The 26,478-nt window shown below is 49.1% G+C and overlaps 1 protein-coding gene across 12 annotated transcripts in view; it reads left to right on the top strand.

The window, feature by feature from the left end:
• Window positions 1-26,107, top strand: part of LOC140717235 (PHD finger protein 1-like) — a 92,696-nt gene extending 66,589 nt beyond the window's left edge. For all 12 annotated transcript variants that reach the window (XM_073030594.1, XM_073030602.1, XM_073030676.1 and 9 more), the window contains 6 exons: window positions 338-405; window positions 3,063-3,212; window positions 7,591-7,714; window positions 15,781-15,872; window positions 16,367-16,459; window positions 22,643-26,107. In XM_073030594.1, coding sequence (XP_072886695.1) covers window positions 338-405; window positions 3,063-3,212; window positions 7,591-7,714; window positions 15,781-15,872; window positions 16,367-16,459; window positions 22,643-23,012 — 897 coding nt within the window. In that variant the 3' untranslated portion in view covers window positions 23,013-26,107. The remainder of the gene's footprint in view (window positions 1-337; window positions 406-3,062; window positions 3,213-7,590; window positions 7,715-15,780; window positions 15,873-16,366; window positions 16,460-22,642) is intronic.
• Window positions 26,108-26,478: the final 371 nt, after the last annotated feature.

Here is a 26,478-nt window from a genome sequence, read left to right as displayed (position 1 = left end):
CTCAAGTTCACCGGTTCTGGCTACATCTTTGTGAATCTTTCCTACACCCTCTCAAGCTTAATCACCTCCTTCCATCAGAATCCACCCGCCCCACACTGTTGTTGTCAGCCAGTGGAATGGAAGCAGATCTCCCTCGATCATGAGGGATTGTTGAGGGAGAAGGGAATGGCTAATCTACCATAGAGCTGACACTGAATACAAAGCCTTCTGGTTTCGACAGCTCACCATGCTCCTCGAAGGGGGGGGGGGCATGTCTTTCTCCAGTGGGTTTGGTGGGGGTAAAGGAACAGTGATTTTAAGGAACCATTTTTGACTCCCTCCTGGCATCTGTTTCCAGCTCTCCAGCACCACGAAGACCGAACGCTACAATCAGCTCCTGAATACCCTGAACAGCCATCGGGAGAGGTGAGGAAAAAAACCCAGATTTAAATGTGGTGGGTTCAGGACCACTTCCGCTCTAGCACAGGGCAGTGTCCTGACCATTACCGGCTGCATTCATAATCCCTCATTACCAGTCGCACTAACTAAAAACCTGCTTATTATGTTCTCTCCCCGTCTCTTTCTCCCCGTCTGTCCATTTTTCTGTCTTTCTCTCTTCCTCACTCTCTCTCCCCTTTCACCTCACCCCCTGCACTTACTTTATTTCCCCCTTCTTTCCCCCCACATCCCCCATCCCTGTCCTGTGCACTTTCTCTCCCCCTTCTTCCAACACTCCCCATGCTGATGTTCTAGTCATTCCCCTTCACCTCACGAGGGCGCTTCTCTCCCCTCCCCCTGTTTTCTCTCCATCTCTCTCTCTCTCTCTCACTCTTCCCACTCCTTCCTTCACCCTCCCTTCTCCCTGTCTCTGGTTGTTCCTGACACCCTCACTTACCTCTCCTCCCTCCCTTCCCAACCCCCTCACAACCTCCCCCAGTTGTTTCTGACATCCTCCACCATCTCCTCTCCCCTCTCACCACCCCCCACTCAAACTCTCTCTGGTTGTTCCTGACCCTCCGCTTCTCTGCCCCTCCCCACCCCACCTCTTTTTGAGTGTTCCTACACCTCAGAGTCAGAATCAGGTTTATCATCACCGGCATGTGACGTGAAATTTGTTAATTGTCAGCAGTTCAATGCAAAACATAATCTAGCAGAGAAAAAAATAAGTAAACACGTAAATCAATTATGTATATTGAATGGATTTTTTTAAAGTGCAAAAACAGAAATACGGTATATTAAAGAAAGTGAGGTACTGTCCAAAGATTCAATGTCCATTTAGGAATCAGATGGCAGAGGGGAGGTAGCTGTTCCTGAATCACTGAGTGTGTGCCTTCAGGCTTCTGTACCTCCTACCTGATAGTAACAGTGAGAAAAGGGCATGCCCTGGGTGTTGAAGGTCCTTAATAATGGACGCTGCCTTTCTGAGACACTGGTCCCTAAAGACATCCTGGATACTTTGTAGGCTAGTACCCAAGATGGAGCTGACTAGATTTACAACCTTCTGCAGCTTCTTTCGGTCCTGTGCAGTAGCCCCTCCATACCAGACTGTGATGCAGCCTGTCAGAATGCTTTCCACAGTGCAACTATAGAAGTTTTTGAGTGTATTTGTTGACATGCCAAATTTCTTCAAACTCCTAATAAAGTATAGCTGCTGTCTTGCCTTCTTTATAACTACATTGATATGTTGGGACCAGGTTATATCCTCAGAGATCTTGACACCCAGGAACTTGAATTTGCTGACACTCTCCACTTCTGATCCCTCTATGAAGATTGGTATGTGTTCCTTCGTCTTACCCTTCCTGAAGTCCACAATCAGCTCTTTCGTCTTACTGACGTTGAGTGCCAGGTTGTTATTGCTGCAGTACCACTCCACTAGTTGGCGTATCTCACTCCCGTACACCCTCTCATCACCACCTGAGATTCTACCAACAATGGTTGTATCGTCAGCAAATTTCTAGATGGTATTTGAGCTATGCCTAGCCACACAGTTATGTATATATAGAGAGTAGAGCAGTGGGCTAAGCATACACCCCTGAGGTGCACCAGTGTTGATCGTCAACAAGGAGGATATGTTATCACCAAACCGTGCAGATTGTGATCTTCCATTTAGGAAGTCGAGGATCCAATTGCAGAGGGAGGTACAGAGGCCCAGGTTCTGTAACTTCTCAATCAGGATTGCGGGAATGCTGGTATTAAATGCTGAGCTATAGTCAATGAACAGCATCCTGTTGTAGTCTAGGTGGTGTCTTTTGTTGTCTAGGTGATCTAAAGCTGTGTGGAGAGCCATTGAAATTGCATCTGCCGTTGATCTATTGTGACGATAGGCAAATTGCATTGGGTTCAGGTCTTTGCTGAGACAGGAATTCAGTCTAGTCATGGCCAACCTCTCAAAGCATTTCACCATTGTAGATGTGAGTGCTACCGGGCGATAGTCATTAAGGCAGCCTACATTATTCTTCATAGGCACTGGTATTATTGTTGCCTTTTTGAAGCAAGTGGGAACTTCTTCCCATAGCAGTGAGAGGTTGAAAATGTCCTTGAATACTCCCGCTAGTTGGTCAGCACAGGTTTTCAGAGCCTTAGCAGGCACTCCATCAGGACCTTCTGCTTTGCGAGGGTTCACTCTCTTTAAAGACAATCAAACATCAGCCTCTGAGATGGAGATCACAGGATCATCAGGAGCAACAAGGATCTTCTCAGCTGTAGTTATATTCTCCCTTTCAAAGTGGGCATAGAAGGTGTTGAATTCATCTGGTAGTGAAGCATTGCTGCCATTCATGCTATTGGGTTTCGCTTTGTAGGAAGTAATGTCTTGCAGACCCTACCAGAGTTGCCATGCATCCGATGTCACCTCCAACCTGGTTCGAAATTGTCTCTTCACCCTTGAAATAGCCCTCAGCAAATCATACCTGGTTTTCTGGTACAGGCCTGGGTTGAATGACTTGAATGCCACAGATCTAGCCTTTAGCAGATGACATACCTCCTGGTTCATCCACGGCTTTTGGTTTGGGAATGTACAGTTCCTCTCCTCCACCTCTCTCCTCCTCTCTCTGTTGTACCTGACCCTCTGCCTCTCTTTCCAGGTTCGTGTCAGGGAAGGAAATTAAGAAGAAGAAGTGCATCTTTGGCCTGCAGGAGCGCCTCCCCCCTCCACCGCCCCCCGCTGCCTGCCTACAGGAGATGTACAGCAAGTCGTCAGTGCCTCTGCTCAGTCCGTCCCGACCCCCCACCAGGTTGGTGTTCCACTGGGCTCACCTCCTTCCAATAGTGAAGGCAAGAACCATCACTCCTCATTCCCCTACCCTGCACCATCCTCCACCCATCATCGTCTGCCTCTCCATACCGATCCCCAGCTCGCACTGACCTTTGGCCTCAGTGACCTCTCCACACCACCGTCACCATTCCATCAGGCAACAGTGCTGCAGCACAGAGGGTTATGGCCTGCAGACCTGGGAGGTTGAAATGACAGGGAAAGGAGTGAGATTGGAGTGATGGGTAGGCGGAACAAGGTTGGGGGGGTGGGAGCAATATGGGGGAGACAGGGAGGGGGAGTGAGGTCAGGGAAGGGGAGTAAGGTAGTGACGGGGAATGGGAGCGAGGGGGATGAGGGATTGAGGTGGAAGGGTGTGAGGTTGGGTTGGTGGTACTTTGATATGAAGGATTTAGATTCTTTATTGATCCCAAAGGAAATTACAATGTCACAGTAGCATTGCAAGTACACAAATATATATATATAAATATTAGAAGGAAGTCAGTACAGTCCCCTGTGGGGCCCCAGTACTGCTTATAGCCACGTCTGAGACGCACAAACCTTGGTCTGCCAGTCAGGTAAGCTATTATCCAGGGTACAATGGAAGTGCAGAGCGTTTCCCCTAGAAATGAGGGCTATATGTATGGAAGACACTTGAGAAATCAAAAATCCATGACCCTCACCGTGCTGCCCTGCACTTATCCAAATGGAAATGGGCTCTGTTCAGCAGGTAGACAGCATCGTTGACTGCAGTGTACACCTGGTAGGTAAACGGCAGGGGGTTGAGGGCTGATCTGACCAGAGGTCAGAAGAGAGTCAGGAACAGCCTCTCTGTGGTTTGAGGTCAGGGCCACTGGATGGTAGACATTCAAGACTTTTGGTTGGCCCTCCCTGGATACTGGGACCACACATGATGTTTTCCAAGCGGAAAGATTTCCACTCAGATTGAAAATGCACTGGAGAACTCCACACAGCTACTCAGCTCAGTTTACACCACCTGGTCCCAATGCTTTGCCGTGTCTGAGTTTCCCCAGAGTCCTTCTCAGCTGCTCAGTAGTGAAAGTGAGTCCATGATGACTGGGGAATTGGTGGAAGGTAGGAGCCGGGGGAGGTGAAGATTGGAACAACCAGTTGGTTCGTGGAGGTGTGGGTGGTAGGTGCAGGGCAAGGAGAGGAAGTAGGCAGTGGTAGCTTGCGTTGTTCGTCCACGTGTTGAACTGGAGGACGGAGGAGGTGTTGGCGCCGAGGGAGCACTGGGTGCCTCGGCACCTGGACTGGTGTACTGAGGTAGTTGGGAACAGGAGAAGGACAAGAATAGCCCTTAACTCAGCAGTGGAGTTATCAGGGCACCGCCATGACGGTGTTTCCGTAGCAAGCTGTTCTTCTTTTTACGAGGCCGAGTTGCTAGCTCGACACTCAGCCCGACTTGGATTCGAACTCTGGAAACTTCGCTCCAGAGTCTGGTACTGACAGGAGGGCAATTGTCAAACCCATCGAAAAATTGGTTTAACTTACTAGCTCATTCACGGCTGCATTCTGAGGTTCTGCAGCTCAGCTGATTGAAGCCAGTGATGTTCTACGTGCCTGTCCACACTTCCTGTGTGTTACTCTGCCTAAGATTGCTCTTCCGCTTTCCCCTGTATTCCTCTTCAGCCACTGAGAGGGAAAGTGGGGGTATATGGTTGGCAGAGCCAGTGGGGACTAGGGGCCTGTTTCCATGTTTGACTTGAAGAGCCGTACCGTCAATCCATCCTCCCAGTCACTGCGGGTTTGTCCCATGGCTCCTCACGGTTATCTTTGCCTCTGTCAGTGTGTCATACAGCTGGGTAGGGTCACAATTTGCTGTGTTCGAGCTGACACCACCTGTCTCATATACCTGTTCCCTGAGCTCAACCCCCCCAGTGTCTGATAACAGCAGATCCAGCACAGTGATAATGGTGGACATTGGACGGTCAGATCGAAGCATGGACTGGGGTAGGATCAGCATTATGCTGAGCCCTGCATTGTTTCGTCTTCCTGTGGCCTCCACAGGTGCCATTCTGCAAGTGTTGGGTATAAGTTTCTCCTTGCTCCTCCCTGCCACTCCAACCACTCCCCTCTCCCCATCACTCCCTTCCCTGGCACTCCAACCTCACTCTCTGCCCCATCACTCAGACCTCAGTCCCCTCCCGTTCACTCCGACCTCACTCTCTGCCCCATCACTCAGACCTCAGTCCCCTCCCGTTCACTCCGACCTCAGACTCCTCCCGTTCACTCCGACCTCAGTCCCCTCTCGTTCACTCCGACCTCAGTCCCCTCCCGTTCACTCCGACCTCAGACCCCTCCCGTTCACTCTGACCTCAGACTCCTCCCGTTCACTCCGACCTCAGACTCCTCCCGTTCACTCCGACCTCAGACTCCTCCCGTTCACTCCGACCTCAGACTCCTCCCGTTCACTCCGACCTCAGACTCCTCCCGTTCACTCCGACCTCAGTCCCCTCCCGTTCACTCCGACCTCAGTCCCCTCCCGTTCACTCCGACCTCAGACCCCTCCCGTTCACTCCGACCTCAGACTCCTCCCGTTCACTCCGACCTCAGGCTCCTCCCGTTCACTCCGACCTCAGACCCCTCCCGTTCACTCCGACCTCAGACCCCTCCCGTTCACTCCGACCTCAGACCCCTCCCGTTCACTCCGACCTCAGACTCCTCCCGTTCACTCCGACCTCAGACTCCTCCCGTTCACTCCGACCTCAGTCCCCTCCCGTTCACTCCGACCTCAGACCCCTCCCGTTCACTCCGACCTCAGACCCCTCCCGTTCACTCCGACCTCAGACCCCTCCCGTTCACTCCGACCTCAGACTCCTCCCGTTCACTCCGACCTCAGACTCCTCCCGTTCACTCCGACCTCAGACCCCTCCCGTTCACTCCGACCTCAGTCCCCTCCCGTTCACTCCGACCTCAGTCCCCTCCCGTTCACTCCGACCTCAGTCCCCTCCCGTTCACTCCGACCTCAGACCCCTCCCGTTCACTCCGACCTCAGACCCCTCCCGTTCACTCCGACCTCAGGCTCCTCCCGTTCACTCCGACCTCAGACCCCTCCCGTTCACTCCGACCTCAGACCCCTCCCGTTCACTCCGACCTCAGACCCCTCCCGTTCACTCCGACCTCAGACCCCTCCCGTTCACTCCGACCTCAGACCCCTCCCGTTCACTCCGACCTCAGACCCCTCCCGTTCACTCCGACCTCAGACTCCTCCCGTTCACTCCGACCTCAGACTCCTCCCGTTCACTCCGACCTCACTCTCCTCCCGTTCACTCCGACCTCACTCTCCTCCCGTTCACTCCGACCTCACTCTCCTCCCGTTCACTCCGACCTCACTCTCCTCCCGTTCACTCCGACCTCACTCTCCTCCCGTTCACTCCGACCTCACTCTCCTCCCGTTCACTCCGACCTCACTCTCCTCCCGTTCACTCCGACCTCACTCTCCTCCCGTTCACTCCGACCTCACTCTCCTCCCGTTCACTCCGACCTCACTCTCCTCCCGTTCACTCCGACCTCACTCTCCTCCCGTTCACTCCGACCTCACTCTCCTCCCGTTCACTCCGACCTCACTCTCCTCCCGTTCACTCCGACCTCACTCTCCTCCCGTTCACTCCGACCTCACTCTCCTCCCGTTCACTCCGACCTCACTCTCCTCCCGTTCACTCCGACCTCACTCTCCTCCCGTTCACTCCGACCTCACTCTCCTCCCGTTCACTCCGACCTCACTCTCCTCCCGTTCACTCCGACCTCACTCTCCTCCCGTTCACTCCGACCTCACTCTCCTCCCGTTCACTCCGACCTCACTCTCCTCCCGTTCACTCCGACCTCACTCTCCTCCCGTTCACTCCGACCTCACTCTCCTCCCGTTCACTCCGACCTCACTCTCCTCCCGTTCACTCCGACCTCACTCTCCTCCCGTTCACTCCGACCTCACTCTCCTCCCGTTCACTCCGACCTCACTCTCCTCCCGTTCACTCCGACCTCACTCTCCTCCCGTTCACTCCGACCTCACTCTCCTCCCGTTCACTCCGACCTCACTCTCCTCCCGTTCACTCCGACCTCACTCTCCTCCCGTTCACTCCGACCTCACTCTCCTCCCGTTCACTCCGACCTCACTCTCCTCCCGTTCACTCCGACCTCACTCTCCTCCCGTTCACTCCGACCTCACTCTCCTCCCGTTCACTCCGACCTCACTCTCCTCCCGTTCACTCCGACCTCACTCTCCTCCCGTTCACTCCGACCTCACTCTCCTCCCGTTCACTCCGACCTCACTCTCCTCCCGTTCACTCCGACCTCACTCCCCTCCCGCTCACTCGGACCTCATTACCTGTCTCGTCCAGGTCTGTACTCGAAGGGCTAAAGAAACCGAAGGTGAGAAGACCCTTGCGCCGGAGAGACCCTCAGGACCTGTACGCCCTGAAGACGAGGAAAGCTCGACGCCTGCTGCAAAGAGCCATCAGTCAGGTGGGGTGGTCAGGATTGAGGAGAGAAGCTGGGACACAAGGTCCTCCACAGGGCACAAATTGGGTGGATGGGAGATGAGAGAGGCTGGGATCAGGATAGAATACCCAGCAATAGGTTTGTGGCAGTAGTGGGGGAGTATTGGAGGTCATGGGGGAGGTTGGGACATGAAGTGGGAAGGAAGGGAGATGGAGATGAGGAGAGAGGCTGGGGTCGGGATAGAACTCCCAGTGATATGAATGTGGGGGGGGGGGGGTAGTAACGGAGGTTACAAGGGAGGTTGGGACATAAGGTGGAAAAGGGAAAGAGGTACTGGAGGTGAGGAGAGGGGCTGGCACACGAGACTGAGCGTTGTGGATGGTGGAGATGGGGAGAGTCTGTTGCAGTGATGGAGAGCTTCCATGTGAACAAATATTCAGGATGGGATAAGGCCACTCAGCCCCTCGAGCTTTTCACATCATAGAACCGTAAACCACAACTCTGGCATGATAGCCCAGTGTGTTGAGAGGGATGAAGGTTCATCTCTCTCCTGAGCTGTCAATCCATAGACTGTTCCGTGTCTCAATGGTTTTTGTTTTTGATTGTCACATGTACCATGAAGAGCCTGTCTTGGGTACTGTTCATACAGATCACATCATTACACAGAGCATTGAAGTATAACAAGATAAAACAATAACAATTGCAGAATAAAGTGTAAAACCTACCAAAAAATGTACAGTGCAGGTAAAGGATGAAGTGCAAGTTCATAACGAGGTAGATAGTGTTATCAAGAGACCATTCAAGAATCTGATCACAGTCGGGGAGAAGCTGGTGGTACGTGCTTTCGAGACTTTGTATCTCCTGTCGGATAGGATGGGGGAGAAGAGCGAATGTCCTAGGTGGGTGGGGTCTTTGATTATGCTGGGTGCCTTACCAAGACAGTGAGCAGAGAGTCAAAGGAGGAGAGGCTAGTTTCTCAGATGAACTCTTTGCCTCTACTGCCTTGTTGGGCAGCCAGACCCAAACCTTCTACATTCACTGTCTGGAGAAATTTCTTTATTCTCCCTCTGCTTCCCTCCACACAACTGAAAGGGAAATGGGGTCAATGTTGATGGAATCAGAAAGGATCTGACAAGTGTGGATTGGAACAGGCTGATTTTTGACAAAGAGTCACTTCAGAAGTGAAATTTTGAGAGTGCAGAGTTTGTCTGTTCCTGTTAGGTTAATTGGCAAGGATAACAGTTTTAGGGAACCTTTGTTTTTGAGAAATATTGGTTAAGAAAATGAAGGAGAGGCATCACAGACAGGAACAAATGAGGTACTTGAGAAGTGTAAGAGATGCGAGAGAACACTTAAGAGGAAATCAGGAGGGTTAAAAGAAGGCATGAGGTTGCTTCAGCAAACGAAGGTGAAGGAGAATCCTAAGGACTTCTACACAAAGTAAGAGCAGTAAAAGGAAAGCCAGGGACAAATTAGTCAGAGTGGTAATCAATGCGTGGAGCCAAAAGAGATGAGAGAGATCTGAAATGGATTTGATTGCATCTGTATTTACTCGGGAGATGGGCACGGAGTCTGTAAATGTGAGACAATGCCGCAGTAATATCATGGATCCTGTACAGATTACAGAGGTGGAGATGTTTGCTGTCTTGAAGCAAATTAGGATGGGTAAATCCCCAGGGCCTGACAAAGTGTTCCCAAACAAGAGATATTTAAAACATCCTTAGCCGTGGTAGGGTGCTGGGGGATTGGAGGATAGCTAATGTTTAAGAAATGCTCTAAGAATAAACCAGGAAACTATAGGACTGTGAACCTGACATTATGGTGTGAAAGTTATTGGAAGGTATTCTAAAGCACTGGATATATAAGCGTTTGGATCGATGGGGAACGATCAGAGATATTCAACTTGTCTTTGTGCGTTGTTGTCGTTCCTTTTCACAACTTTTGGCGCATTGGGTATTTTTGCCGTTTCCGTAGCATTTTTTTTATGAGATCGAGTTGTTAGCTCAACGCTCAACCCAGCATGGAAGACGTGCAAGGAGCCAGCCGGATACAAAGTCGCCTTGAATTCCAGTGCTGATGCCAACACACCACCAGCCAGCATTTGTGCATAGTAGCACACTCGATGCGGGAGGAACTCAGCAGGTCAGGCAGCATCTATGGTCAACATTTCAGGCCAAGACCCTTCATCAGCTCTCTTGTGTGTGTTGCTTTGGATTTCCAGCATCTGCACATTTTGTCATATTTTGTGCACAGTAGGCTGTGTCTAATCAATCATCTAGAGTTTGTTTTAGAGAAATACCAGAAAATTGATGAAGAAAAGGCAGTGGATGTTGTCTACATGGACTTTAGCAAGATGTTTGATAAGGTCCCGCATAAGAGGTTGGTCAAGAAAGGTTCTGTCGCTTGGCATTCATGATGAATGCCAGGTAGTATATTGGATTAGTCATTGGCTTCGCAGGAGAAGCTAAGAGAGTGGTTGTAGATGGTTGTCTCTGACTGAAGGCCTGTGAATAGTGGTGTGCCACAGGGATCAGTGCTTGGTCCGTCGTTGTTTGTCATCTATATTAACAATCCGGATGATAATGTGGTAAACTGGATCAGCAAATTTATGGATGACACCAAGATTCGGGTTGGACAACAAGGAAGATTATCAAAGCTTGCAGCAGATCTCAGCCAACTGCAAAAATGGGCTGAAAAGTGGCAGATGCAAATTAATGCGGACAGGTGTGAAGTGCTACACTTTCAGAGAACCAACCAGGGTAGATCTTACATAGCGAGATCCTAGAAAGGGGTGTTAGAGTTAGATAGGTTCATAAAGAGAACTTTTGGCACATTGGCCTCACAAATCAATGTATTGAATTCAGGGGTTGGGATGTTATGTTGAAATTCTACAAGACGTTTGTGAGGCCTAATATGGAATATGTGGTCACCTGGCTACAGGGAAGATGAAACTAAGATTGAAGTAGTGCAGAGAAAATTTACAAGGATGTTGTCAGTACTTCATGATGAATTATAGGGAAAAGTTAGGACTTTTCTCCCTGGCACGTTGATAAGGGTGTACAATATTATGAAAGGTATAAATAAGGTAAATGCAAGCAGGCTTTTTCCATCAGGGTTGGGTGAGACTACAACTAGAGTTCATGTGTTAAGGGTGAAAGTTGCAATGTTTAAAGGGAACATAAAGTTGGACTTCTTCACTCAGAGGGTGATGCGAGTGTGGAATGAGCTTCCAGCACAAGTGGTGGATGCAGGGTCAGTTTCAACATTGAAGAGAAATTTGGGTAGATGGCAGTGGAGGGGTATAGTCTGGGTGCAACTTGATGGGATGAGGCAGATTAATGGTTCGGCACAGATCAGATGTTTCTGTGCTGTATGACTGTATACTCTGTTTCAAAATCCCCCTGCCCCTCCGTGTCATTTACTCAGCATTCCCTCTCCTGCTCCCTCAGAGGACAGTGTGCAGTGCCACACACTTCTCCACATTGAATTCTACTTCCCTTTCTCTACATCTGATCAGTCCTTCTGTGATGATCGGAGTCCAAACTCACTCCTTTTCTGTAACACACAGTCCTCTCTACATCTGATCAGTCCTTCTGTGACGATCGGAGTCCGAACTCACTCCTTCTATGTAACACACAGTCCTCTCTACATCTGATCAGTCCTTCTGTGATGATCGGAGTCCGAACTCACTCCTTCTGTGTAACACACAGTCCTCTCTACATCTGATCAGTCCTTCTGTGATGATCGGAGTCCGAACTCACTCCTTCTCTGTAACACACAGTCCTCTCTACATCCTGACTAATTCTTCTGTGATGATCGGAGTCCGAACTCACTCCTCTGTAACACACAGTCCTCTCTACATCCTGACTAATTCTTCTGTGATAATCGGAGTCCGAACTCACTCCTCTGTAACACACAGTCCTCTCTACATCCTGACTAATTCTTCTGTGGTGATAGGAGTCCGAACTCACTCCTTCTTTGTAACACACAGTCCTCTCCACATCCTGACTAATTCTTCTGTGATGATCGGAGTCCGAACTCACTCCTTCTTTGTAACACACAGTCCTCTCTACATCCTGACTGATCCTTCTGTGATGATCGGAGTCCGAACTCACTCCTTCTTTGTAACACACAGTCCTCTCTACATCCTGACTGATCCTTCTGTGATGATCGGAGTCCGAACTCACTCCTTCTTTGTAACACACAGTCCTCTCTACATCCTGACTAATCCTTCTGTGATGATCGGAGTCCGAACTCACTCCTTCTTTGTAACACACAGTCCTCTCCACATCCTGACTAATTCTTCTGTGATGATCGGAGTCCGAACTCACTCCTTCTCTGTAACACACAGTTCTCTCTACATCCTGACTAATCCTTCTGTGATGATCGGAGTCAGAACTCACTCCTTTGTAACACACAGTCCTCTCCACATCCTGACTAATTCTTCTGTGATGATCGGAGTCCGAACTCACTCCTTCTTTGTAACACACAGTCCTCTCTACATCCTGACTGATCCTTCTGTGATGTTCGGAGTCCGAACTCACTCCTTCTCTGTGTTATGTTCCCAGTAACCGGGTGACTTACCAGCAAAGATAGAGAGGTCCGCTGAAGTCTGATGGTACTATTTTCAAACGTTTTTATTTATAAAGGGGCACAAACGTATGGTTAATACAAAACATTCAGATCATATACATCGTCAAAACTCAATCTAAAGCACAGGTATAGTAATAATCAATCAGAAATAAGCTCTATCGTTGTCTAGGGGATAATACTGAGTCCCAATGGAATATAAAAGTCACTCATAAATCTGCAGGCTTTTCCGTTTGGGAACCGCTGGCATTTCACGTGTTGGAGAGAGAGGATTGGTGAGAAAAAGGAACACTTGCCCGTCGTCTTTGCGAAGCAAATCCTGGTTGTTAGTTAAAACAGTTTTCCTTTGGTTTCAGCCACAGACTCCCAATCCGGAATCTAACGCACGTGGCTTCCTTCAAAATGGCTTCCCGCTCCGACGGGAAGCGCTATCGTGTCTTCTTCGTGTGTCTCCTTGGTGCGTCTGAGGGGCTGTCTCGGCAGCCCACCTTTTATCTGGACTAGCAGGGTTGTAGATGTCAATCAGTGTGGGGTGAGGCAATCTTTTCCCATCACCCAGCCCACGTTGCCCTGAGGGTTTGCCCGTAGTCCAGTCCCTTATTCCACAAAGGTGTCTCCAAAGACAATGGCCATGTCCATGGCTTTTGTCTGGCTGAGAGACCAGACCACATTCCAAACCTTAAGGCTTCTCTCTCTCTCTTGCGATTCTCACAAAGGAGGGGGCTGGGGTCATAACATCTGTAACACACAGTCCTCTCTACATCTGATCAGTCCTTCTGTGATGATCGGAGTCCGAACTCACTCCTCTGTAACACACAGTCCTCTCTACATTCTGACTAATCCTTCTGTGACGATCGGAGTCCGAACTCACTTCTCTGTAACACACAGTCCTCTCTATATCCTGACTAATCCTTCTGTGATGATCGGAGTCCGAACTCACTCCTCTGTAACACACAGTCCTCTCTACATCTGATCAGTCCTTCTGTGATGATCGGAGTCCAAACTCACTCCTCTGTAACACACAGTGCTCTCTACATCCTGACTAATCCTTCTGTGATGATCGGAGTCCGAACTCACTTCTCTGTAACACACAGTCCTTTCCACATCTGATCAGTCCTTCTGTGATGATCGGAGTCCGAACTCACTCCTTCTTTGTAACACACAGTCCTCTCCACATCCTGACTAATCCTTCTGTGATGATCGGAGTCCAAACTCACTCCTCTGTAACACACAGTCCTCTCTACATCCTGACTGATTCTTCTGTGATGATCGGAGTCCGAACTCACTCCTTCTGTGTAACACACAGTGCTCTCTACATCCTGACTAATCCTTCTGTGATGATCGGAGTCCGAACTCACTTCTCTGTAACACACAGTCCTTTCCACATCTGATCAGTCCTTCTGTGATGATTGGAATCCGAACTCACTCCTTCTCTGTAACACACAGTCCTCTCTACATCCTGACTAATCCTGTGATGATCGGAGTCCAAACTCGCTCCTTCTCTGTAACACACAGTCCTCTCTACATCCTGACTAATCCTTCTGTGATGATCGGAGTCCAAACTCACTCCTCTGTAACACACAGTCCTCTCTATATCCTGACTAATTCTTCTGTGATGATCGGAGTCCGAACTCACTCCTTCTATGTAACACACAGTCCTCTCCACATCTGATCAGTCCTTCTGTGATGATCGGAGTCTGAACTCACTCCTTCTCTGTAACACACAGTCCTCTCTACATCCTGACTAATTCTTCTGTGATGATCAGAATCCACACTCACTCCTTCTATGTAACACACAGTCCTCTCCACATCTGATCAGTCCTTCTGTGATGATCGGAGTCTGAACTCACTCCTTCTCTGTAACACACAGTCCTCTCTACATCTGATCAGTCCTTCTGTGATGATCGGAGTCCGAACTCACTCCTTCTCTGTAACACACAGTCCTCTCTACATCCTGACTAATTCTTCTGTGATGATCAGAATCCACACTCACTCCTTTGTAAGACAAAGCCGCTTTTGCTATCGTGCCCAAGCTGGTCCCACAGATCACTGGGGTGTACCAGGACAGGGGATCCCCACCAATCTCCCACTCACCTCAGTCCCATGATGTCACACTCTTCACTATTCCTTCCTAATTACAAGTTACAGATACATTAAGGGTTGTGTGTGTGATACAGACCTCTGTGTGTATGTGTATGAGAGATAGAGAGCTGTGTGTACATGCATGATAGAGAGAAGGGAGAGCGAGCTGTGTGTGAGAGAATCTGAGAGTTCTGTGTGTGTGAGAGAGAGGGCTCTGTGTTTGTGTGTAAGAGAGAGGAAGACAGTGTGTGTATGTACTTGTTTACGTGTGCCTATTTGTGAAAGATTGTATGTGTGAGAGAGTGCACGTGTACATGTGTGGGAGAGGGGGACTGTGTGTGAGAGAGAGACTATGAGAGAGCGTGTGATTGAGAGAAAGAGACCGTGTGTGTGGTGTGTGTGTGTGTGTGATTGAGAGAGAGGTTCTGTGTAGTTTGAGCAAGTATGACGATAACAATACCTTTCCTACCCACCTGGCATCACATATCGTCTGACTGTCCTCATTCCCTCCCCCATCATTTTATTCAGCTGTCCTCTGCTTTCCTTGCCAGTCCTGAAAAAAGCTCTCAGCCCAAAATGATGACTGTTTCTTCAATTCCATAGATGCTGCCTGACCTGCAGAGTTCCTCCAGCATTTTGCGTGTGTTGCTTAAGATTGACCTTTTGATCTTCCAGTCTCCCTCATCATGGCCCCTGCACTTCATACTCTCTGCCTACACATTGTCTGAACTGCAACAGTACAGTTGGCATTCCAACTGTGTATATACAAGTTTGTGAGAGAATGTCTGTGTGTGTGTGTGTGTGTGTGTATGCGTGTGTGAGAGAAATCCTTAGTGTTTCAGAATCTGGATGTATATATGATGCTGAGAGAGTGGGCAATGTACATATGAATGCATTGTGTGAGGTGTGAGTGAGGTTGTTTATGTGTGTATAGTGAGTGTGAGAGTTTGGGTGAGAGTAAGAAGAGTGTGGAATGAATGTGGATAAGTGCATAAGAGGTGCATGTGTGTGTGGTGAGTGTAAGTGTGGATGTGTGTGTGTAGAAATCAGAATATTAGGAATGATATTGCATTATCTATGACTTGTCTGTTTAATCTGATCCACACTCGCTGACGATTTCCAGCTCCTTCCTGCACATCCCTCCATCCTCTCCCGGAAAGTCTCAGCCATGGGATCTGTGATCTGTGGGGAGATCAGTGGAGCAGGGGACGGGCACTGTTTACTGCCGAGGACGACAGTAGTTGACGTCCTGCTGCCCTGGGACTCGGCAGGGCCCAGACTGTCCTCACACCTGGGCTCTCCAGCTGGGTGTGTTCTATCCTGGGTGGGTAGGTTTTTGCATTATGGGGACTGGCAGGTCCTCGATAAGGGATGGGCTCTGTGTGGGGAGTTGATGGTTGGTGTCTTTCTGCCTGCAGAATGTGGTGGTGAACCCCTCCAGCCCGAACCAGGCCTACCGAGGCAGCAGAGGCAGTGTGAGTGCATGCCCCGCCTGGGAAAACATCGAGAGGTAGGAACCACTCCACAGATAGGCAGGCAGGCCAGGTGGGTGGGAGCCAGCTGGCGTTCGGCCTTCTCAGTGGGCTGCTGAACATGTTCATAGAGGAGCAGGGAGAGGGGCATACTCATTCTGTGCATACACACCCCTTTCACCACCTCACTCTCCTTCCCCCCTTCCGGCCCTTCCCCCCTCCCTCCCCCTCGTCCCCTCACCACCCCCCCATCTGCTTGCCCCCCTCATCTGCCCACGTCCCCATCCCTCTCCCCGCGTGGCAGTCTTGCTCCGTCACTGGGTCTCACACTGTTAAAAGATCTGCTCCAGGAGGCGTTTCACCGCCACCTTCTGATGGCCAGTGATGGGAAATAAAAGCCAAGCTTCCCAGTGATGTCCAGTTGTTGAAATACAAACCAGAGGTCATATCCAGCTGACTACACAGTAAGCCAGTGAATGCATGGTAGTGTGCTGTAGTGGACAAGTGTTTCAGCCATTTCCCTTCTCAACAGAACGCCTCCCAAGATGATGTTCGCCTCCATTCAGCCGTCATCTAACACTGTCCGCAGTCTGGAATCATCGTCCTCCTCCTCTTTGGAATATGGGTAAGAGTTTCCCTCCTCCCTTTCTCATACTCCGTTGTACGTCTGTTTACTCCCACTCCTCCGTCACTGATCCCCCTTCCTCTCCCATCACTGGTTTTGAATTCCAAGATACCTATGACAGTGCCAAAGGATGGCACAGTGCTGTGTCTAATAACCAGCAAATCATTAGGTTACAGCATTGCTGTGCTTACCACGTAACACAGTGTGGTGTAGGGGTGGGGTATACAGACAGTCTTTGCTGACCAAGTACAGCTGATACAGAGATGTGTATTTCCTGCACCACATCGTGCTGCAGGGTATCACTCTTTTTTAGTACACTGTACTAGCCTTTCCACCCACAATGTTGTACCACCTCTTCAACCTGCTCCAAGATCAATCTAACCCCTCCCTTCAACATAACCCCTACTTTCCTTTCCCTGATGTGCCTCTCTAAGAGTGTCTTAAATGTCCCTAATATATCTGTCTATCAGCACCCCCGGTAGTGCATTCCACTCACTCACCACTTTCTGTGTAAAAAAACAAAGGTGTCTGACATACCTCTCCCAGCACTTCAGAGTTGTGCCCTCAGTATTCGCCATAATATCTCATATTTATATACTTTATGGTATTTCTGGGGTGAAATGCAGCCACATTTAGTAGGTACACAGTAGGGACTCGTACTATATCGTGTATTCCTGAGGTCTGATGCAGCCATGCAATATATAACATATACACACTAGGGTATGGAATAGAGTGCTTGGACATCTATGGTGGCATGCAGTGCGCTGCAGTTGTAATTCCAGATTAATTGGAAATCCCAAAGGTTTGTTGTCAGCAAGGCCCTGTGTTGAAGCTCACCAGGATCCCATTTTCCACAGTCCCCTTAAACTCATCTTCGTCTCACTGTTTCATAGCATCCAGACACCCAGGTTTGATCCCGACCTCCAGCGCTGTCAGTATGTGGAGTTTGTGTGTTCTCTCTGTGACTGCACAGGTTTCTCTGACTTCCTCACATATCCCGACAATGTGTGGGTCAGTGGGCTAATTGCCCCTAGTGTGTAGGTGGGTGGTGGAATCTGGGGGCAGTTGATGGGGACGTAGGGAAAATAGAATAGGAACAGTGTAAATGCATGGTTGGTGGTCAGCATGAACTCAGTGGGCCGAAGGGCCTGTTGCTCTGTTGTATCTCTATTACTGAGTTTAATACTGCTACATAAAATAGTGTGTGTGTCATAGAAACATAGAGCAGAGAATTGTTCAGCACAGGAACAGGCACTCCTGCTCACAGTGCTGTGCCAGACTATTTAAGTGCCCAACTAAACTAAACCCTCTGCCTTCACAATGTCCATGAAGTCAAGTCAAGTTACTTTCATTGTCATTTCGATCATAACTGCTGGTACAGTACATAGTAAAAACGAGACAACATTTTTCAGGACCGTGGTGTTACATGACACAGTACAAAAACTAGACTGAACTACGTAAAAACAACACAGAGAAAAATACACACACAGCAACTACACTAGACTACAGACCTACCCAGGACTGCATAAAGTACACAAAACAGTGCAGGCATTACAATAACTAATAAACAGGACAATAGGGCAAGGTGCGCAGTGTGTAGTGTAAATGTCCGTGATGGCGGGAAGAGAGACCCCAATGATCTTCTCAGCTGACCTCACTATCCGCTGCAAGGTCTTGCGATCCAAGATGGTGGAATTTCCGAACCAGGCAGTGATGCAGCTGCTCAGGATGCTCTCAATACAACCCCTGTAGAATGTGATGAGGATGGGGGGTGGGAGATGGACTTTCCTCAGCCTTCGCAGGAAGTAGAGACACTGCTGGGCTTTCTTTGCTATGGAGCTGCTGTTGAGGGACCAGGTGAGATTCTCCGCCAGGTGAACACCAAGAAATTTGGTGCTGTTAACAATCTCTACCGAGGAGCTGTCGATGTTCAGCGGGGAGTGGTCACTCCGTGCCCTCCTGAAGTCAACTACCATCTCTTTTGTTCACATTCAGAGACAGGTTATTGGTTCTGTGCCAGTCCGTTAGCCGCTGCACCTCCTCTCTGTAAGCTGACTTGTCGTTCTTGCTGATGAGACCCGCCATATCTATCCACTTACTGCACATTTCTGTGTTTACCTCAGAGCCTTTTAACCACCTCTATCATATTTCTCTCAACCACCCTGGAAACACATTATAGACACCTACTTCTCTCTCCGTGGCAAATTTGTTCCATATCTCTCCTTTGAATTTTCCCCTCTCATCCTAAATGCATGCCATCTGCTATTAGACATTTCAGTCCTAGGGGAACGATACTGGCTGTTTGTTTCTGCCTCTCATAATCTTTTAAGCCTCTAGCAGATCTTCCTCAGCTTCTGCTGCTCCAGAGAAAGCAACCCAGATTTGTCCAACCTCCCCCTATACCACACACACTCTCATCCAGGCAACGTCCTGTAAAATCTCTTCTCTTGCCCCTCTCCAAAGCCACATGTCCTTCCTCTGATGGGGCAACAAAAGTGAATGCAGTACTCCAGATGCAGCCGAAATAAAGTTTTACGAAGCTGCAATATAACTTCCTGACACTTGAACTCAATTCCTCAACTAATAAAGTTGAGAATGTTATATGCCTTTACAGTCCTTTTAAAAACCAACAGAAGGCATCTAAAAAAGTCATTAAGAAGGTAAAGATGGAAAACAAAAGTAAGGTAGCCAATAATATTAAAGAGGATACCAAAAGTTTCCTTAGATACTTAAAGTGTGAAAGAGAGCTGAGAGTAGACATCAGACCACTGGAAAATGATGCTGGAGAAGTAGTAATGGGCGACAATGAAATAGTGGACAAAATGAATAAGTGTTCATCAGTCTTCATTATGGAAAACTAGCAGTATGTTGGAAGTTCCAGGTGTCGGGCATGAAGTGTGTGAAGTATCTGTAACTAGAGAGAAGGTTCTTGGGAAACTGAAAAGTCTGAAGTTAAATAAATCACCTGGACCAGATGGTGTACACCCCAGAGTTCTGAAAGAGGTGGCGGAACAGATCGTGGAGGCATTAGTAATGATCTTTCAAGAATCACTAGATTCTGGAATGGTTCCAGAAGACTGGAAACTTGCAAATCTCACTCCACTCTTCAAGAAGGGGGAGAGGCAGAAGAAAGGAAACTATAGGCCCGTTAGTCTGCCAGTAGTGATGGGGAAGATGTTGGAGTCAATAGCATGGTTTCTTCAAGGGAAAATCATGGCTGACAAATCTATTGTAATTCTTTGAAAAAGCAACAAGCAGGATGGACAAAGAACAATGGGTTGATGTTGTGTACTTGGATTTTCAGAAGGCCTTTGACAAGATGCCACACGTGAGGCTGCTTAACAAGCCACGAGCCATGGTATTACAGGAAAGATTCTAGCATGGGTAAGCCAGTGGCTGATTGGCAGGAGGCAAAGGTGGAAGTAAAGGGAGCCTTTTCTGACTGGCTGCTGGTGACTAGTGGTGTCTGCAGCCATCTGTGTTGGGACCGAATCTTTTTACTTTATATGTCAGTGATTTGAATGATAGAATTTGTTGCAAAGATTGCAGACAATATGAAAATAGCTGGAGGGGCCAGTAGTTTTCAGGAATTGGAGAGGCTACATTAGGACTTAGCTAAGTGGACAAAGAAATGACAGATGGAATACGGTGTCAAGAAGTCTGTGGTCATGCACTTTGGTAGAAGAAATGAAAGGGTTGACTATTTTCTAAATGGAGAGAAAACACAAAAAACTGAGGCGCAAGGGGACTTGGGAGTCCTTGTGCAGGACTCCTAAAGGTTAATTTACAGGTTGAGTCTGTGGTGATGAAGTCAAATGTGATGTCAGCATTCATTTCGAGAGGACTAGAATATAAAAGCAAGGCTGTAATGTTGAAACTTGTTGAAGCACTGGTGAGGCCTCACTTGGAGTACTGTGAGCAGTTTTGGGCCCCTTAGAAAGAATGAGCTGAAACTGGAGGGTGTTCAAAGGAGGATCACAAAAATGATTCCAGGACTGAATGGCTTGTAATATGAAGAGTGTTTAGTGGCTCTGGGCCTGTATTCACTGGAATTCTGAAGAATGAAGTGTGACCTCATTGAAATCTATCAAATGGTGAGAGGCCTTAGCGGAGTGGATGTGGAGAGGAGGTTTCATATGGTGGGAGAATCCAAGGCCAGAGGACACAGTCTCAGAATAGAGGGCTTTCCTTTTAGAATGCAGATGAGGAGAAATTTCTTCAGCCAGAGGGAGGTTAATCTGTGGAATTCGTTGCCACATGCAGCTCTGGAAGCTGTCTTTATGTATATTTAAGGCAGAGGTTTATAGATTCTTGATTGGATAGGGCATGAAGGGATACAGAGAGAAGGCAGGAGATTGGGGCTGAGAGGAAAATTGGATCAACCGTGATGAAATGGCAGAGCAAACTCGATGGGCCCAATGGCCTAATATATGTAATGGTTGTGTGGTCTTTTCCTATCAACCAGTGCAGCTATGAACAAGGTCCCCAGGCTCATCAACATTGTTAAGAATCTTGTCATTACCAGCATACTGTTTCTTTACATTTAAACTCCTAAAGTGCAATTCTTGACATTTGACCTGGTTAAACTCAATCTGCCATTTCTCACATGAGGCTCACCAGTCTATAGTTTCCACAGTTATTCCCATTTCCCTTCTTTGAATAGTGAAACAGTATTAGTTGCTCACCAGTCCTCTAGGACCTCACTTGTGGCTGGAGTGAACACGAAGATATTGGTAAGGCCCCAGCAATCTCATTTCTTCCCTCTCTCAATAACATGGGGTAGATTCCATTTGGCCCTGAGGACTTATCCACCTTAATGCTTATTCAAGCTAACCAATATTACCACCTTAATTATCTCAATGCCCCAGCAAATTATCATGTTCCACACTGATCTCCCTATTCCACATCTTTGTTGGTAAATACTAATGTAAGGTACTCATTAAGGTCCTTATCTACGTCTTCCACCTCTATCACCTTTAGTGGTCCTACCCTCTCCCTAGTTACCTTCTTGCTCTTGATGTATGTGTAGAATGCCCTGGGATTCTTGTTAATTCTACTTGCCGTGAACTTTAAAGGCACCCCCCCCCCCCCCCCACTTCTCTAGTACCCTTCTTGAATTCTTTTCTGGCTTGTTAATAATTTTCAATGGTTCAGTTTGATCTTAACTTCCTAAATGTAACATATGTTTCCTTCTCCTTATTGACTAAATTCATCACCTCCATCGACATCCCTTATCTTGCCACCTCTGTCCTTCCTTCTGACCAGAATATATCAGTCCTGTACTCTGTGCAGATGGTCTTTAAACACCCTCCACATGTCAAATGTGTACTTGTCCAAGGCAGTTGTTCCGAATTAATTCTCCCTAGTCCCATAATTTGCCCTTCTCCAATTTAAGACCCTTCCTCATTTTCCATACTTATCCTTATCTACAGCTGTCTTAAAACTTAAGAAATTGTGATCGCTGTTCCCTAAGTGTTCCCTCACTGATATCACCAAGCCGGGCTCATTATCCAACAGCAGATCCAGTACAGCCCTCTTCTTGTTGGTCTATCTACATAGTGATGTAGGAGACTCTCCTGGATGCACCTAACAAGAGCTTCCCCAAGTAAACCTCTTGCACCAAGGAAATCCAAGTCGATATTAGGGAAGTTGAAATCATACAGTACAACAATAATAATAATCCTGTGCATTATATAAGATAGTTAGACAGTTATAACAATCCTGTACTTTAAATATAAGACAGGTATTTACATAGGTTATATGATATTACACCTCTCTACATGACCTGCCCAGACTGATGGGTTCTCTGGTAAGGTGGAATTGGATGGGAGGTCCACACACACAGTGAGGGGGAGGGGTCTATAACTCCAACCCCTCCTCCCCCCACCACCACACGCACACATACGTGGAGGGGTTTGTACTGCTTTAACACATGCGGCGGAACTGAAACCCTCACCATACACATACAGAGGTAGATGGGATTGTACCACCTACGTACAAAGAGGGATAGGACTGTAACTCCCTTCCCACATGCCCAGGGTGGGGAATTTTGCTTCCCCCCCCCACGCACATACACAGAGGGAGAAGGGACTGTGCCCCTCAATATAAAGACTGCTGTTGTGCTCACATCCCCCCCCCTCAGTGCTGATTCACTCTCACCCCCACACCCTTGCTCTTCCACAGTGACACCACGGGCTGCCCGACCCGAGCAGCTGGAGGCGAGGCCCGGCTATCAGACGGTGAGGAAGGCGCTGATCCTCCTGAAGAAGAGGAGGAGGAGGAGGCAGAGGTGGACGACGAAGAGGAAGCAGGGGAGGAGGGAGAAGAGGAGGACGAGGAAGAGTGCTTGGACAACATGGCGGACAGCCGCTCCCAGTGCGACTCAAGTGACGAGGACCTGCCCCTCTCCTACTTCTGCTCCTCGGTCAACAGCTACTTCGGAGCGATGGGCAGACTGGCGCGGGGCGAGACGGTGCGGATCCTGGCCCGCCGTCTGACTCTCGACAATAAGGTCCAGTACCTGGTCGAGTGGGGCGGCTCTTCCATGTTTTAGCAGCTGTCGAGGGGATGGGAGAGCAGGGAGCCGGGGTCGCACGGACAGAGATGTCAGCTGCTCTCTGTCTCTGGCTGTCTCGCTCTTCTCTCTCCTGCAGCTCTGCAGGCTTTGAGCACACTGTTACTGTTTTCAGATGTTTGGGTTTCAGCCCTCGTCACGTCTCGGAAGTGAGTGTGGGAGTCATACCTGTCCTAGGAGACCAACGGCCTGCTGGGACATGACGTGCAAGACCCGGGGTTGAGAGTGGGGAGGGGTGAGGGTGTGCAGAGATCCTCGTCCAGTCTGCCCTTTCGTAAATTAGCCAGTGTTTTGGATGTTGGCTGTGTGTCGTCATCACCCATGTGTGTGTCTCTGATATACATCGATATGTTTGTCACCCACTGGTGATCCTGTCAACGTACTGTGTTGTCTCTGGCACCCATGGGTGTGCCCCATCACCCAATGATGCTTTTGCATTCTGCTTATTCCCTCTCTTCCTCCCTACCTCTCCCCACCTTTCTCCTATTCTCATATCTCTCTCTCTCACTGTCCCCCTTTCCTCCACATCTCCCCACCCTACTACTCCATCTTTCTCTCTGCCTCTCTCCCTCTCTGTATATCTATATTCCCTTTGTCCTTTACCCTTCCTCCTTCATCATCATTCCTTTCTTCTGCCTCAGCTTCTTCTTTCCTTGTGCTCCTCTTCCTGTATAAACTCTTCTTCTCTGCCTGTAACCTCCTCTCCCTGCCGGCTCCATCCCGTTGGCAAGAGGGTTCGGTCAGGAGTGGACCAGAGCCTCCGCCATTCTGATATGATGCTGACTGGAGTCAGGAACGAAACTCCAATGCAAAAGGCACCTCCTCACACCCAGGTTCTTTAACCCCCGCATTGTTCCGTTTGTTGACCTCGGAGAACAATCTGACTTTTTTTTGTTTATTTCTCCTCTATCTGACAGATAGGAGTAGCAGAGTTGTGACATTCCCCTGGTGTTCCCTTTCCCCCTTTCTCCCTCCCCTTCTCTCCCCTCTTCCCATCCCCCTTCCCTTCTCCCCTCCCTCTCTCTCCTCTCCTCATTTTCTTCCCTCTATCCTCCACTCCTTCCACCTCTCTCCCCCCTTTCTACCCTCTTTACCACCTCTCTATTCACTCTCTTTTCCCTTATAAGACATAGGAGCAGAATTAGGCCACCGAGGCTGTTACCCCTTTCCCACACCCTCTCCCCGCCGTCTTTCTATGTATATCTATTTTTCCCAAGCCTTTATCATTATTTCAAACACCAAAATCGCACCCTCCCCAAGGCCTGCTACCTTTGTCGATGGGTATAACCTTCATAGTCGGAAACTCCCTCTGGTCACATGACAGTTCCTCTCACACCCTTGCCCACCCCCCATCCCATCCCCACAGCTACAGCAACCTTCTCTTCTTCCCCCCCCCCCCCCATCTGTTCCTTGCCAAAGATGGGCTGGGATTTGGGGGCTGGAGTTGCTCTGTTGGTGGTGGCAAGCTCCAAGTTTACCCCCAGTTTCCCCAGCATGACAGCCACAGTGTCCAGAGGTCGTGCCCTGTTGTTACAGGAGATGGGCAGTACCGCCCATCTCAGCCCCAGAGCTGTTATCCTTCCATCCTGGCAGCAGGGAGCATGTTCAAAATTATTGTGAGTATTGAGTCCATGTGGTGCTGGTGTTAATCGCACAGGGATTTTTAGGCTTAGTCCTATAGGGTGGTGGTGGTTAAATCAAGACTTAATATCTCTCATTGCACGGTCCTGTGGTTAATCCCAGCGGGATGTTGGGGTCGACCCTGTGGAGGGTTAAGGAAGGTGCTGGGTTTGGACCCAGTGACTAGTGGGTTTCTCGGTTGGGCCTATGTTTAGCGTAGAGATAAACCTGTGGACAGTGGGGTCTGCTCACCCATCTCCACCTCCTCTCTGGCTGACCGGGGTTTGGGATTTGTGGCTGCCTATCCCGTCTGCTCCCTCGTGGAGGGGCTGGATGTGTGGGGTGAGAATAGGAATCCCATGACGACTGTGGGTAGGCAGTTAAGCCTCGGGGTCGGGGATTGACCCATAGCCATGAGACTCTGCTGGGGAGGAGGGGCTGGTATAAGACACTCCCTACCCTCCTTGAGTGGTCCTTGGACCTGTTGCTGTGTGAGGGAGCCACACTTGGGAATCTTTATCTGCACCCCATCCCTCTCCCAGTGACTGTCGCCCCCCACGACCCACCTGCACTGTCCTTTCCTCTACCTCCGAGGTGCTTGGATCAGAATTCCCTATGTGAATTGTGTGTCCTCAAGGTGAGGGAGCAGGTGGACTGTCCCAGCTTCCATTCCTCCCACCCCCTCTGTCTTGCTCCCCCACTCTTATTCTCCCCCTTCCTCCTCCTTGACCCACATTATCCCCTCAGTATTTTCCCCTCACTTCCCCCCCCCCCCCAATGCTCTGTGCAAACACAACATGAAACCATGGTTTAAACTGCTACATCTGGCCTCAGTGCCATCCAAAGGATTGGGATGAGAAGAGAGTCGAGTACCCGTGGGAAGTAGAGTGAGACGGGAGCAAAGAGATTCAGTTTCTGTTATGCAGCCTCTCAGAGTCGAATAGCCCGGGGTCAGTTTTGGATGCGGTGTGGTGGGGGAGAGGGGAGTCATTCAGCTAGATGGAGCAAGGAGAGGTCTCTGCTGTGGGCGCCTTGCGGGGATGGATGAAGGCTTGCATAACTCCAGGCGGAAGGGTGAAGAGTGGCTGCTGCCCTCTGAATACACAGCTTCCTCCTGTCATCTGTGCGTGAAGCTGACGGCTAGCACACAAGCTACACGCAGACACTCCACCGAGGCACTGGCTTCTTCCCTGAACCAAGTCCAGTGTCCCAGGGAGTCGGCTGTCTCTCTCAAAGACAGCCCACACCCCCAAAGATATAGGCACCGAGGAGGTCTCCGAAGTGTCACCAGAGAGAGTTGGACATTGAGGGAGGAGGCACCAGTCTCCGATGTCAAAGTGAAGTGAGGGAAAGTTTATTTTGTTATTGTTAAAAATATTCTACACACATACAGTATATAGATAAGTATATATAAATATATAATTATATAAAATAAAGATTTTGCTTTGTGTAAATTGATTTTGTAATTGGAGTGGAAAGGTTTGCTGTTCCTCCCAGATTCGGTGAGATGTGGGAAGGTGCGATGTGCCTCCCTTCTGTTCTTCTCCCTGGTTCACTCTCTGCTTCAAAAGCTAGTGACTGGATTTGTCAAGCTCCAGGCATCTTGCGCCCTGCTTTCAGAACCCTGCGTACACCATTGACTCCCTCAAGCCTCACCATGTGTTACTGAACAAAAGGCTCTCCTCAACCCCATTATCACACTGAGCCAAAATTCCCAGATTTGCAATTTCCCAGCCTCTCCGGTGTACCTGGCAGAAGTACTTCTGATGTTAATGCAGAGAAGCACCTTCCATCAGTAGCTCCATCTTAAAATTGCTCTGGATTC

The sequence above is a fragment of the Hemitrygon akajei genome, chromosome 2 (assembly GCF_048418815.1).
Source record: "Hemitrygon akajei chromosome 2, sHemAka1.3, whole genome shotgun sequence".
Lineage (NCBI taxonomy): Eukaryota > Metazoa > Chordata > Chondrichthyes > Myliobatiformes > Dasyatidae > Hemitrygon > Hemitrygon akajei.
The sequence above is the reverse complement of the archived record's forward strand: the minus strand, read 5'-3'. Positions and strand labels throughout refer to the sequence as shown.